General features: G+C 41.8%; 1 protein-coding gene across 1 annotated transcript; it reads left to right on the forward strand.

Annotated features, from left to right (window-relative positions):
- zgc:113054 (uncharacterized protein LOC541322 homolog) lies at positions 1–13,201 on the forward strand. Its single transcript, XM_063473205.1, has 12 exons — positions 1–95; positions 173–242; positions 1,672–1,861; positions 1,955–2,046; positions 3,213–3,445; positions 3,660–3,896; positions 3,977–4,051; positions 4,787–5,003; positions 7,299–7,507; positions 8,495–8,567; positions 10,908–11,025; positions 12,552–13,201. Exons 2-12 carry the CDS (start codon positions 227–229, stop codon positions 12,745–12,747), a joined length of 1,656 nt encoding a protein of 551 aa, XP_063329275.1. The 5' UTR covers positions 1–95; positions 173–226; the 3' UTR covers positions 12,748–13,201.
- Positions 13,202–15,978: the final 2,777 nt, after the last annotated feature.

Here is a 15,978-nt window from a genome sequence, read left to right on the forward strand (position 1 = left end):
GTTTCTCTGGCTCGAGCGTTCAGACACTGGTCGGAGGCAGGCAGGAGCCGCTGTCACGTGCCAGAACCAGTTGAATAATGAAGAGTCGTTGTTGTGTAAGCCAGTCTCTCCGCCTTACCTAACAATTAGCATAGTTTTGGTGATATAACTGAAACTTCTGCTACCTCCGCAGGTACAGATTAGCGTCCTCTACTCAGTAAAAGCGTCACGCCCATAAAACGGAAGCATGTCAAGCGAAAAAGGTAAGACTATTGCCAATTTTTTTTACTCCCGTTCTGATAAATCGATATCTCAAGTCTCAACGGGTACTGTACGTTTTTAGATTTTAAAAGATATATTAACACAGACACGTGAACAACGTATATGTGGCAGAACAGTTCTATGAACTGTGTATATTTGTATTACTTGTGTATTAAACTACGCTATAATGCGTTTGTGTGCTGGTGTTATATGCACAATTTTAATTCTCAACGTTATGTTAACTTTATGTGCATAAGGCAGTTGAATAAAAGGTGGAATATTTTCCCGAAATATTAACACGTGCAATATTAAAGTATAAAAGTAAAAGTACTTATTTGGAGTAGAGTGCCTTAGGTTTAAGTAAACTGCTTACTTTTATTGGGAGGTCCCTGTTAAAACTTTTTAATAATTTGAATAATTCAGGTAGTTTGTTTTTTCTTTAGACACTCGACACTTCATTCGGATTATTGTGGGACCTGCTTTTCCCCTGAGAACTGCCTTCATTCTTATTGGCACAGATTGAACAACAGCTGGAAACATCAGTCACACATTTTGGTTCATATTAACATGATAGATTTGCATCCGTGATGTATCACCCGTTACAGCGCATCCCATTCAGAGATGCTCTTCTGCATGGCTTAGTTAGTTGTAAACAAGTGGTTGTTTGAGTTAGTGTCCGCTTTGAGCAGTCTGGTCATTCTCATTTGACCTCTGATATTAACAAGAGATTTACTCTCAGAGAACTGCTGCTCACCAGATGTTTGTCTGTGAACCCCACAGTTGGCTGTGTGAGAAAATCCCAGCAGATCTGCAGTTTTTAAGATACTCAAATCAGCCCGTCTGGAATCAGCAACCATGCCATGTTCACCTTTCTTCCCCATTCAAATGTTCTTCATCATCTTGACCATGTCTACATGCCCTAATGCACTGAGGTGCTGCCCTATAATTGGCTCATTAGATATCTGCATTAATAAGCAGTTGAACAGGTGTTCTTACCAAAGTGGCTGGTGAGTGCAAATATCAGCTGACTCATTATAGGCAAGAAACTGTGACTTAGCACTAAAAACTATTCAATTTATTCACTTTATTGTGCAGTAAGTATACACAATATAATGCTTTCTATAATTTGCAAATTTTTGGAGATCAATAAAGTATTTCTGATCTATCTGATTTTTCTTCAGTTATATTTATTATTTTTCTAACACAAAATGCTGAAAGTGACAAAAACGTTTCTGTAAGGATAATGCATGAATAATGCATATTAGTCATTACCTCAATTTTCTGATATTCTTAAAACCAGCTGAATAATTTACTTGATATTAAACATCGACTCAGAGTTTCTGAGATGCATCATTTTACCTGGAGCAGGAAATGACAATAAAACTAGAATGGAGAAATCATTAAGTAACATTACATATGACATCCCCCCAGTTCCTGACACCCCAGTGGAAGTCATTGTGGACCTTTTAACTAAAGCCCAGGACATAGCTGCATCCTGTGGGAATGTTCCAGAAGAGTTGACAAGCCACTTGCAGAAGGCTCTGGACATCGCCAGTGGCCTGGATGACTACCTGGAGAAAATGACCACACAGGAAAGTGAACCGCTTGCAGAACTTTATAAGTAAGTCCTCATTTCACACTTATAATCATAAAGCACGCCAAGCATTTGCTGTGTGATATAAGCATTAACATATTCGATTACACTCCATTGTAGAAAGACTTTTTCTCATGACTGGGATCAAGTGCACAAGGAGGGCAAGACTATGTTCAAGCTTCCCAAGGAATGTATCACTGGACACGTTGAAGGTGGGACTTTCATACATCTCCAAAAGTTGAATCTGTTCATCTGGACGTAGCGTTTTGTGGGAGAAACATTTCGTCACTCATCCAAGTGACTTCTTCAGTCTCAGCTGACTGCAGGTTTCCCCAAACCTTATAAACAGTACATTTGCATAATGACTGAAACCAGCCCACTGAAGGAACAATGGGCTGTGAGGTCAGTTCCTTAATCATAATTATGCAAATTCCCATGACCATTGATCAACAATCACTGACCAAAACCCACTGATCAAAGAACACTGATCAATGGCCATGAGTACCATTCACAGAGAGTTGGGGAATGGCTGCAATCACAGCGTTGTAAGATGGCGAAAGATGTACCCTTAGGCCCCCTCCTCGATTCAGAGATGATCTTTCCCTCTTCACGTAAATGGCCTCCTTGACTCCGCGCTCAAACCAGCGTTCCTCCCTGTCCAGGATGTGTACATCCTCATCGTTGAAAGAGTGTCCACTGGCCTGTAGGTGTAAATAAACTGCAGAGCCCTGGCCTGATGAGGTTGCTCTTCTGTGTTGTGCCATCCGTAGAGGTTGTTTGGTTTCCCCGATGTATAAATCCTGGCAATCCTCCTGGCACTTAACAGCGTACACTATGTTACTCTGTTTGTGTCGGGGGACCCGATCCTTGGGGTGGACCAGTTTTTGGCGCAGCGTGGAGGGGGCCTAAGGGTACATCTTTCGCCATCTTACAACGCTGTGATTGCAGCCATTCCCCAACTCTCTGTGAATGGTACTCATGGCCATTGATCATTGTTCTTTGATCAGTGGGTTTTGGTCAGTGATTGTTGATCAATGGTCATGGGAATTTGCATAATTATGATTAAGGAACTGACCTCACAGCCCATTGTTCCTTCAGTGGGCTGGTTTCAGTCATTATGCAAATGTACTGTTTATAAGGTTTGGGGAAACCTGCAGTCAGCTGAGACTGAAGAAGTCACTTGGATGAGTGACGAAATGTTTCTCCCACAAAACGCTACGTCCAGATGAACAGATTCAACTTTTGGAGATTTACTTTCCTGGATGATTGAGAATGCATCAAGACGACTTTCATACATGTGCTGCTTACACCATACCATTTTCTTTTTTACTGGTTTAGTCATATTGTGATAACATGATCTCTGATCTGTTTTTGGCAGGTCAAACACTGAAGATGCTGATCCACATGAGTCAAGCGAAGAGGGTCCTAGAGATCGGGATGTTCACTGGCTATGGAGCTCTGTCGATGGCTGAAGCGCTGCCAGAGGACGGGTGCTTAGTGGCCTGCGAGTTGGAGCCATACCTTAAAGAGTTTGCTCAGCCCATTTTTGATAAGTCTCCGCATGGTAAAAAGATTAATGTCAAGACTGGAAATGCCATGGAGACACTAAAGGTGAGTAAAAATCGATCAACTTTGGATCCTTTTGAAGGTCCAATGAACTGTTTTGCAAACTAAAAATAACTTTAGGTAACACTTAGCCTTCACTGTGTGTCACATGCGTTCCATAATCAGAACAGTCCAAGGCTAACGCTGACCCTTTTTGTCAATAAGTGAACAAACTGTGGGTCATGGGGTCAGTTTTGTAATAGCGTTGCCTCTGTTCCAGGAATTAGCCGCCGCCGGTGAACAGTTCGACATGGTTTTCATCGATGCTGACAAAAACAACTACATCAACTACTACAAATTTATCATGGACAACAACATGCTCAGATTGCGAGGGGTCATATGTATCGATAACTCACTGTTCAAAGCCAGGGTTTATCTTAACGACACCACAGATAGCAATGGACTGGCCCTTCGCGAGTTCAACCAGTTTGTGTCTAATGACCCCCGAGTAGAGCAGGTGAGTTTCAGATGTTTTCGTGTTGCAGTCAGTTGTTTGTTGGTTAACATTTATTCTAATAATGCCTTCTTGTTTGAAAGGTCATTGTCCCTTTAAGAGACGGCCTCTCTCTTATCCGTCGGGTACCTCCGGCTGCTGAGTGCTTACGGCGTCAGGTACTATTAACCTCCCTCAGTCACAGCTGATATACGTGCCTTCACTATTCACAGTATCAGCAATACTATAACATTAAATGCTAGATATAAACACCTCACAACTCAGGAATAAGCGGGATCCAAGTTTATCTCACCTACCAAGTAGTGATTTTATCCTTTTCATGACCCAATCAAAAGAAAGAGTTTACCATATTAACAATTCATCTCCCTCATCATGACACAAATCCATGGAAATGCAAAAATGGTGGCTTCCAAGTTTGATATATTAATCCCTTTACCACAGGTGTTCACGTTAAATTTGTCAAACAGCAGCCCGTTTAAAGAATCAAAAGTACCAAAAGCTTCAGTTTAGTTTAGTTGAAATGAAATGTTGGCATTTGGGGCACTTATTCAGTGTGGTTAATTTTACTTACAGATGATCTAAAAGGTCTGTGTTGAGGTTTTTTCCTACGGTGAAATCCTAAATTAAATCCTATTTTGAAATATACCTGTTAGCACTTGTTAGCAGGAGCTTTTCTATGTTGATTTGTATCTGCTTACTTGGACTCCTTATTGCACTGTGCCATTATTGATTCTATCTGTGGCTTCCCTGCAAAATCCTATTGATTTATGGATTACCACTTTGTAGTCCTGACTGCGTTTTATTTACAGCATGTAATGATTGATGTGACGAGTTTCTCCAGGCATCATCATACTTACTGATCTCACATCTGCCTGTTTATTCTCGTTCATTAGTGTAAAATTACAGATGATGAGGTTTTCCGTGGGGTCACAGGGCGTTTCATCCTGGATCGAATGCGTCTTGACGGTAAGGTGGCCTATGTGACAGGTGCTGGACAAGGCATAGGCCGAGCATTCGCTCACGCTCTGGGTGAGGCGGGTGCAAAGGTGGCTGTGGTAGACCTGGATGGAGCAAAAGCTGAGACTGTCGTTGAGGAGCTCTTCCTTAAAGGTAAAGCGTGCTAACAAAAAAACAAACAAAGACTAACTTGAATACCCTTTTTTTTCACAGCCCATCCTAGTTTAGAGAATAGATTCCCAAAGTGGTCTGCAGCCTCCTGGTGGGCTATTAAGGTACTGCAGGTTGGCCCTGAGAAGTAGTGGTGTGCGGATCGATATTGAAATACCGATTCCTCCGATACCAGTTATTTATGTTCTAGAATCGATTCTCAAATTAAAATATCGATATTTTAGTAATTTGGGGTAAATATGTAGTTTATCATTAACAGGAACACAGTGGAACTACTTCCTCTTCCGCCATAGTCATATGCAAAATGTATAAATGTGTTGCAGCCCCTTGGCGTGTGCACTCACAACAATGGCTGAGTGTAAATGGAGTCATGTGTGGACGTAATTTACCTCCACAAACAGCCAAGACGCGGTTTGCCATAACTGTGGCAGACAGTGAGGTGTTGTGGCAACACCACTAACCTCGTCAAACACCTCAGAGTAAATCATGTCACAGAATATGACGAGCTTATGTTGAGGCAAATTGAAGAGGAGGAGAGGTGCTGCTAGGGTGAAACAGTCGTCTCTCACGGAGTCCTTTAGTGCTGCAGGCAGGCAACGTGTTCAAATAGCGCACAACTTCAGGTTTTTTATTTCTATATGATAATTCTGCATTTTTAAGCAATAAGAACAAGTAGTCTGATGTCCTGTAATCATTATGAAGCTATAATTTGAAATGCAATAAAACATTAAGTTTTTGTACAAAGTATCGGATCAGTATGGTTGATACCACCCTGAATTTTACTTGGTATCGGATCAGAAAGAAAATCAGTGGTATCACACATCACTACTGAGAAGTCATTTACAGTAAATCGATAAAAAACTAGTATCTTGCCACTGGATAGGCAGCGCTAGAATGCAGCAGAAATAAAGGTTCTTATATATAGATTAATAGATTATCAGCCTCAAGAACACACATTTTCAGTCTGATCAAAATCATTACAAAAAACACAAGAAATGCTTCATCCTATATGTAATGATCAGAGTTGTGAACAAAGTTTTGGGTGGGCCGCAAAAGATTTTCACATGTCAAAATGGGCCACAGCTATCTTAAGTTTGGTTATGGTGGATTTGGAGATTAAAACAATTTTTATGGTTGTTATGTAGGCTAGGACTGAATGGTCAGTGTTAATACTGTAAGGATCATGGCATATGTCTGTATGTCTCCTTCTTAACAGGTGAGCCAATCAATGTGAGACTTTACACGAACATTGTTACATAGACAGTGATTATTAACATGTACAGGTTTCTAAAAATACTTTTATCACAAATCTAAATTCTTTGAATTTCTGTATATGTTGTATATGTATATATATATATATATATGTATATATACATATGTGTATATTTTGTATATATTAAGTTAATTTCATCATCCCTACTGCACTTGTGATTTTACATTCTCCATTTGTGTTTGTTTCATTGAATGGACGTCACCCATGTAACTTAAATGGGATAGCATTTAGGGATAGGGTCGCCACTAAATATGGAATGAAGTCCACTTACTAAGATGGCTTTAATCCACAACTCCTAAGACTTTGTGGTTCAGTTTTAGCCTGTAATCAGTAATCAAGGAAAAAAAGTTACTGGTTACTTTCCTTTCTTTACTCACTTGATTGTTTGTTATGGTTGTTGTTCTTAAGTTGTTCCTTTCCTTAAAGTTAATAAGAAGAACTACATTACAACCCTGATAACTTGCTCCTTTTTTTCGGACTGTTCACCCTGCTGTGACTCAATTGTTAAAGAAGTCCAAAGGAATGTCACGCTGAACAGCCTGGAGTCTCCATGCTTTTGTTCGCCGCGATAGCCGAAATACTGCAGATGTCTTAAGATTGCTTGCGGTGCAGAGCAATATGTTCAAAGACACAGATGACAGCCAGGAAGTAAAATGAAAACCTGTAAGAGTCACAACATTATGTTGGCCTCAAAGTGGTGAAGCTGGCCTTAAACTGGAAAATCTGCTATGACAGCATCACTGTTGAATAGCACGCTTCAAACCCGGGCTTTAATTGTGAGAAAACAAGCACGCCCTGCGTTCATTCATTCAAAATGAGTTTCACATTTTGAATTTTGTCATTAGTTTGTGTCTTGACCAGCAGATGGCAGCATACTAAAGGATAAAATGTTTGATCAAACGTGATCTCACTATATCCACATTACTTAGGGCATTACTTTTTGTGTAAAAGAATCTAAAATGCCGAATTTTCTCACAGTACACCCCTGCGTTACTTTCAAACAGGTATCAATGCCATTTCGATAAGAGCTGACATCAGCAAGTCAGATGACGTCCAGAGGATGATCGACGCCATCGTTTCCAAATGGGGAGTGATCCACATCGGTTGTAACAATGCTGGCATCAACATGAACTCAGCCAGCGAAGACACCAGTCTAGAGGAGTGGGACAAAACCTTTAATGTGAACCTCAGGGGGACCTTCATGTGCTGTCAGGTGTGTATCACCTCCCATCCTGTGCGAGGGTAGTGTGCAATAGTAGTAAATATTATCAAGTATTGTGTTTTTTCAAGTGATTTGGTCCAAATTAGTTTTGTAAGAGGTTCACTCACATACACCTGTGCTTTGATAAACACTGGGTAGGAAGACTTTTTGCAGCATACACACAGGTTTTATGTTTAGCAGATAGGGAAAATGTACTTAACCACCGTAGCTTTCACTCATTTCACTGCACTAATTTGATAGATTTGGTTTATTTCCATTCCAAAATAAAAACTAATTTATAAACAGAGACAAATTCAAAATGAATCGTGTACTTATTGATCAGTCAGATCCACTAATAGGAAAGTGTTTGAATGAACATGTTTACTGAAGCAAATCTAAAACAGAGTTGCTTCTATAGCAGCTGAAGACTTGACATTCATGAATCACATTATCTGTCCTTTTGTGACGGGTCATGTGTTTTTGCTGTTTTCGAAGCTCACGAAGGAAAAAATCCTGATTCTGCACACACAACGAGTACAGTTCATGCAAACACCCCATAGCTGAGACGTTGTTAATTTATGTTAAAATAAAAAATGCATCCATCAGTTTAATATATTTACAAATTATTCCCAGTAAAATATGAGTAAAAAAGAGCCAAACAGATTCTCGGTGACGTATTCCTTCAGCACTCTATTTCGGTCCAAACTAGTTAAGACTGTGACCTAATTAATGGTCCAACCAGCTTGAGCTCCTTTGTAGAAACTAAATTTAGTCCTAAATTATCGAGCTGCTGCGAGACATCTATATGTACAACCTACAACCCCCCCACGCCCACCCTTTTTTTGTGCCGCTTTTAAATCCACACCAAACGTTTTCCCGTCTCCGACGATAAACTGCATGTTTTTGTGTTGATCTGTGCTCAGCTTTGGGCATGGCATATCAGGGCCTTAATAATAAGGTGTTTAACGTGTCTCTCGCCCCTCCGAATCCTTGCCTTAGGCAGCAGGTCGAGCGATGTTGAAGCAAGGGTACGGCAAGATTATCAACACAGCTTCCATGGCCAGTCTAATAGGTGAGTGATGATTCTATTTCCCCACTTTCTCTCTGGAGCCCCTCCATGTCTGCTTTTAATCTCTCCATTTGGCGTGGAGAGTTGGGCAGAGTGAAGGAGGGGGAGGAAGGGAGAGTTAAATACATTTGCGCTGTACAGCTATGTGGGTGAGTGCACATCGCATTAGATTTTCATCTTCAAACAAAGTCTTTTTTTTAGCAGTTTTCTTCGTTTATGAGAAACTTAAGGTGAGCCTTCACTTTTAAAACAGGATTAGGCAACTTTTAGCCCAGTTAAACAGTTCTATAGAGATGCATCCACCCCTGCATACAGTAGCAGTGTTGTGATTGCGTCTCGCCGAGGCATTTTTGCATCATAATAAACATCCCCTCTCCGCGGAGCTGTCTGGAGGATGTGGAAGGCAACCTGAGGTCCAACTTGGGAGGGGAGGGTTCCTGTGCCGCGGCAAAACCCCAGCCTGTGCCAACGGCCTTGTTTGAACAGCGGAAGACACTTTTAGAGTTTAGTGGGAGCCTAGTAAAAGCCTTGTAATTCGCTGCACCGGTGTAATGTTCCTCCTCCAACAGGTTTCTCCAGAGGAACTGCAACACTTCATCAGCAGTATAGTCAAATCGCCAGTAAAGCGCCGTGCCATATGGACCCCAGTCCCGACTGCAGGGGCAATCTGTAAAACAGGAGCATGCTGGTAAATAGAGGCCGGCATAAAGAAAATGATCAATTACTCGCATTACGCTCAGTCCTTCAGGAATTTACTTTATTGGTCTGGACATCTGTTATAATATTGTCATAATGTGTAATCAGATGGGACCTGTTCTAGCCAAGTGGACGACCAAAAAGCAGCCGTAAATGTCCAATTAAAATGCACAATGACAGCTTTTTGTCCATCTGCTGAATGGAATGTGCTCGTGGGCCTGCAAACACCCCCTCGACACACACACACACACACACGCTCTGAACATCAACAACTATTTTTTTCTGAATGACGGCCAGCAGCTCAAAGACACCCAGACAGGAAATATCTATCTTGATGTTTTTTTGTCTTTTCTTTTCTTTTTTGGTTTTGACCTTACTGAGGGATTTGTGACTCTCACACTCATACCTGCAGATCTGCCCTGCATAGAAATGGACATAACAACAGCAGCTGGGAAAAGAGTACATCATTTGAACTCCTTATCTCCTCAGAAGAATTCAAAATTTAAAAGGCGTGCCTGATAAAGAGCATGTTTTCTCCCACTTGCAACGGGCAATAAGTAGGGTGAATGTTAAAGAGGGCTTTGGAGAATGCTCTCCTTCTACTTCTTTTTCCCTTCTTTGGGGATTACTGCTCTTTAAGACGGCAAAAAACATCAATGCAGGTTTATTTAAAGGATGAAGGCATTTTCTGAATGGTATTTTGCGGCCGTATCATCAGGTCTTGAGCAAGGATTAGTGCTGTTAGGCATTTTGAGCTGTGTTTCCTGTCCTGATAAGTCGGATTTCACCTTCAATCTGCGTGTAAGCCCTGGGCTCGGCTCCTCCTCGCCTGCTCCTCTGAGGTCCCAGCCTACCCTTATCCAGCCCAGCCCAACCCAACCTTACCTTCCTCTGCAATCTCGACACTGAACCCTGCTCTTGGCTACCATCCTCCTGTCCCACCCTTTACTTGTTATTTCTTCAACACATCCCAGCTTTTACACCTACATTGCAAATTTTATTCCTCTTTGTCTTCTTTTTTCCAACATGCCTAGATTGCATGCAGGATGCTCCAGCCCTTTTCTCCTCAGGACCACTCTCTGCCTCTCCGCAGCTGGCTGGTATTTATCATCCCCGGTCTCACACTGAAGCCATTTGGCAGTCAGATCGGCGGGTGATGAGGTTAACTACTAAAGTTGTATGTAACTTGGAGCCTTCCTTGTGATGATTAATCAACCAGGAGAAAATGAGCCCCTGTCCCGGCATCCCATGCAGTGTGCAGCATCTGTGATGGTCAAGGCAAACAAATGGCTCCCTCCCTTTGTTGCTGAGGACAGAGCATAACTGGACATTATAAGCAATTAATTTTACATAGCATCATCCACAGAGTCCCCAGCAGCTAATGGAAGAGCTTTTATGTAGTGTGCACAAGAAACCACAGGAACTGGAATGTGCACCGTAGAAGCTATTGGCCCTCTGTAAGAAGGAAACTATTCAGTTAAGGCAAATGATAAAACAACAAGAGGCTTTAATAAGAATGTGAAAAGTGCATACCACTATTAATGATGCTGTAATTGTTGCCTTCTTAAATGGCACGTGCCACTTCCCGAAATGGACAGCAGTGACTTTTTTCAGTAACTCACTTTCTTTCCACCCTTCACTGTCCAGTCCCCCATCCTCAGAAGCAGCTTTCGTACAACACATCCAAGGCCGGTGTGGTCAAACTGACTCAGACTCTGGGCACTGAATGGGCTGACAGAGGAGTGCGCGTCAACTGCATCTCGCCGTAAGTACTGCCTATTTTTGGCCTTCCTCGTCTTCCTCCAAAACACAGCGGCCCACCTTTTGATTATAGCAAGCTGCAAAAGGAGGCAGTGATTAGCGCCGTTTTGCTTTCATATGAAGAGCTCCCGTTTGAGGGGGATGCACTAATTTAAGTCCTCAAACAATGCATCAGTGCTTAATTAGATGACGTCTTGAGGGATGAATCAACCAAACACTTGCTCTAATTGTTCTGTTCAATTAGGGAATCAAATTTGCAACCTCACTCCAAGTGTCGGCGCAACAATAGCGCCCTTGTTTGTATCTATTTGTCTGTGAAGCTGAGCAGTAGGAAGAAAAAGGAGGAGAACACAGGAAGGGGGCTGTTTGAATGTGTGTCGGGAGGGGAGGTAGGGGTGGTGGTTGAGGGGGCGGGGGGGTGTTAAGTGAAGCATCTCTTAGCCCCAGCCATCCCTGAGCAAATCCGTCCGGTGGCACCGGGCGAGCCGGGCCCAGTCACAGCCCCAGAACAAAGCCCTCACACACGCGCCATGCTCAGCTTTATTTATCGGCAGCTTGTTTGCTAATTTTAATTTGCAAAGAAGCAATTCGCTTCCCCCCCCCCACCCTCGCTAACCGGGTGTCTCAATGGGCCGCTGATTTCTTTGAAGTGACAGTCGGTAAATATGCATAAAAAAGGGACACAATTAGCGCTCACGAGGTTGACTGGAGCCTGATTCCATTGGCAACTTTAGCCGCAGCGGTGATAAGCTGCATTATCTAGAAAATTGGCTGAGGGAAAACAGTACCTCTGATTGCCAGGAAAGGTTCCAGATAACAGGGCAGCTGAAGAGAAATATAATTGAGGTGGAATATGTTAACCAAGGTGTCACACGCTCCTTGGAAGTGCTAATTTAGCCAAATGTTGGAATTCCATATCAAGGCACCAGGATACATCGAACAATGATTCAGGCCTCATGGCTTTTAGTCACTGTCACAGCGATTGTGGGGAAAGTCAGAAGTCGTCTCGTATTAGGCGCAGGCGGGCATGTTGACATATTTATTCAAATGTAAGCTCTGTGATATTTGACTGTAGAGGAGTGGGGAGAATGGCATTTGTTGTGACACGGCGCTATTAGATGCCAGTGTGCAACCAGTAAACTAAAAGCAGCGGTTTTCTGATAAACTTCGCCTAAATACTGTCTCGGCATCAAAGTAGCACATTTCAATGGGGAAATATAATAAGTATTTAACCAAAGGCTATGTGCAAATTATACCACACGTCCCCTCGTACCCATGGGCTCTTCCAGAGATGTGCCAGTCATTAAAGTGCCACCCGTCCCACAGTAAATATCATCAGAGATGCCATGCCATGCCCTTTCTGCAAAGGATAATTGGGTTTATTTTTGTCACCAAAGTGGTGGCTCTGAAACAACGCTGTCACTCCTGGCTCTGAACTGTGATGTCTTCTGATTTCATTGTGTGTGTCTGTGTGTGTGTGTGCTTTTCCCTCCTCTTTCGCTCTCTCACTTTGTCTGCTTCTCTTTTCAGGGGGATTGTTGACACCCCTCTCATCCACTCGGAGAGTCTGAGGCCTCTGGTGCAGCGCTGGCTGTCAGATATTCCTGCTGGTAGACTGGCTCAAGTGACAGACCTGCAAGCTGCAGTGGTCTACTTGGCATCTGATGCCTCTGACTACATGACAGGGCATAACTTAGTCATAGAAGGTGGGCAAAGTCTGTGGTAGAAGGGTTAGATGAAGAGATGAAAACTTTCCTCCCCCCTCTTCTTCATTCTCCAGGGATTAGAAATAGGTGGCATTCATATTATGTCCCTTTGAGACTTGAACAGCAATATCAGTTTAAATGAAACTGCAGTTTCTGGACAGGTGAGATCAGTTTTGGGAGTTTGGGGTTTTTTTCTGTGTAGACTGTAGGCTTAGTTCAATGTCCAGTGTGGTAGAACGACAGAAAATGTTTTACTGAAAGGAAAATAAGGCAACAATGTTAAATACAGGAAAGAGTTATAAACATTTTTATAGCAAATTTTTTTATTACCAATTTTTTTAGCAGGAAAGTACCGAGCGTTACTTTCAATCGAGACCAAATTATCACAGTTTTTTTTTTTGTTACAGTGTTTTATTCCCTGGATGCTGCTTAATCATACTGATGACTGTGACTGTAACACTTTATTGTATCTGTTCCAACACAAACACAGATAAATGCTGTCAAAAATACAAATGGGTAATAAAAAGTAAAAAGGTTTTGTATTGTAATGAACTGGGGGAAGTTATCCTTGCATGTTAAAGTGAAAGACTGTGTGTGACTGTTTTTTTCCCTCTCATTAGCTGCTGTTGAGTGCTGTGTACAACAATTAGTCCCAATATTAAAACCACTGACATGTGAAATGAATAATATTGATCATGTGTTTGCTGGCATCCTGGTGTCCCTGAACACAGCTGCCTCTTCCCCATAGATGTGCCACGACGCAAAAATTGTTCAGGGACAAGAAAGTGACAAAAACTCCTAAGGCGCTGACCTGACCTATTTGTCTATTAGGCAAATAGGAACAAGCCTGAGCCACAGAGGCTGCTACCTTAAAGACCCAAAGGATCAGCTGCCACCACCCTGGCACCCAAAGCCACATGCTCTGGTGCACTGTTTGGTATGACAAAGAAGACCTGCATAACAGGTAGTTTTGATGTTGTTGCCGACAGCAACAGTAAACAGTGATATATTTTGTGAATTCTTAAAAACTCCAGAAATTTGCTCCTACACAATGTTTGCTTCATCGGTGACCAGTCACACCAGTATGGGAGTGTTCTTGCACGTCTTGCACCTCGCTCTATTTCGCCTAGGACTCGTGCACCGTACGCAGAGTTACAGCATCCCAGCGTGATGGACTGAGCAGTCACCAGTCCGCTTCTCTCTACCTCTTTCTTGCCAAATGGTCCCCAGAAGTGGTACTTGTGAGAACCATCTTAATTGCTCCATTAACTGTTTGTGTGCTGAAAAACAATACTTAAAGGAGAGGTTAGCAGAGGAGGTGACCCCGGTTGCTGCAATTACATGAAAAGTAGTGGCCAATTAGCGCTCTCTGCAATGTGACACTGTTGGTGTTTATGTGAGCAACTTCAAGTTCTCACTGTTAGTGACCAATCTCTGATTTCCATAATTGTGGGATTGGTCATTAATCGGAATGGCTCGTGAGAGGATCCCATTAAGATATGGAGTGAGATCTGATCATCTCCTCTCTCTTCTGTATTTATCTCCAGCTGCATTGGCACATTGGAAATTATTGGGATTCTTATCCTCGTATTTTCTGGTGAAATATCAAACTTTGGCTCAGCATCTGGAGGTGAGACTTTGTAGAATTTGTTCACGAGTTTGTCCTTTGTAGGACTGTTTCACTGTTTTGCCACTGAGGGGCAGCATAGAGTCAGGTGCAGCACTGATGCAAGGATAAAAAGTTACAACAAGGGGTTATCACATTATTTGCTATCATCTAAAGATAATAACAGCGAGCTGCTACATGTATGTGGGCAGATTATTGCAAGAAGACCTCTCCAATTCTAGTATGCAAACAGCTCAATGTGACAGTCAAAGAAAAACTGAATAAATACTCATATATCTTTAATTAAATGTGGTGTGATAGTGGACGGTTACATTTCAAATGCATTAAAAATGTAATCATGTCCAGCTGTTGAGAGATTCACATAATTGTTACAAGTTACGTGAAGTGGAAAGGCGATAGAACAAAACGGTTGGAAGGTGCAGTATCTGCATCTGCAAATCTTTACTTAACACAAGCAAGATTTAATTTAAAAATCTCAGGCTTTATCTTGTTTTTTTTCCAAGTTAGCTAAAGTTGAAGATGAGACATATTCCAGGAGAATTTTAATCAAAACATCCCACCAGAAAGCAAAAATAATCTGCTTTTTCCAGCCAGTCTCTGTCATCATCTGGTGGCAGTGTATAAACTGTTGTTTTTCCGTCATGTTTTGCACCACATTAAACTGTTTCAGAGTCCTCTTGGAGAGGTCTTGTTTTCCTTTACAATTGCAGCCAAAAGAGCTAAATCCATAATTTGAGCAGCAAAACATGATCCCTTTGAATGCCATAGCCTGCTTCATGAGGTGTAAGTGATCTTGAATCCATTATTTATGACCTCCTTTTGGTACCATTACACTGAAGAGTGGGACCCCGTTGTACACAGCGCTGTTGTGCTAAACACTTCTCCAGCAACAAAAAAGGCACTTGCGCTCTCGCACTTCAAATCAACTTTGATTAATGCTCCGCTCTGTCACGGCATGCAACATTTTACAGCGGCAGCCGTTCAGTGGGAGACCTGGGTCGATCTTGAACAACACCATGAGGCAGTATGAGTTGCTGAGCAGACTGTGTCCTGGTGACAAGAGGGCCCAAGGGTTTATGGATGACATATTAACATTCGACAATATCAATACAGTTTTATTGATGGATTATAGCGTCCTGTTACATACCCACTCAGTGAAGTGTTCAAAGATGAAATGTTACCCCTTATAAATTGAGTTGTGCTCCCCCCTGATGCTTTTATCAGAGATAGGACTGTGCAACAAAAAAAAAGTCAACATTTATCTTGTTATAAAGGCTAGGAGTGCTGTGCAAACTTTAAACTTAATGACCCCTAACAATTTAATTGGACTGATTAAATGATGGAAGGTGCTAATGCTTACTGCAGTCAAAATATTCAGCAATTCTGATTCAAAATACATGTGAAAATGTAAATTTTGTGGTTGTTCTTATTAACACTTGAAGTGCTATATAAATGACACTCGGTTTTTAAGTATAAAGTTGAGAAAATGTCTTCAGTTGTAAATGAAGTAGACACAGTACCTTCCGTATCTGTAAGAAAGATTTTCTTTAGAAATTGATAATTAGCATTAGTTAGCTTGAGTTTTACACAACCACTTATCATGTTTACATTTATTTTTTTAATC

This window comes from Pelmatolapia mariae, linkage group LG5 (assembly GCF_036321145.2).
Source record: "Pelmatolapia mariae isolate MD_Pm_ZW linkage group LG5, Pm_UMD_F_2, whole genome shotgun sequence".
Lineage (NCBI taxonomy): Eukaryota > Metazoa > Chordata > Actinopteri > Cichliformes > Cichlidae > Pelmatolapia > Pelmatolapia mariae.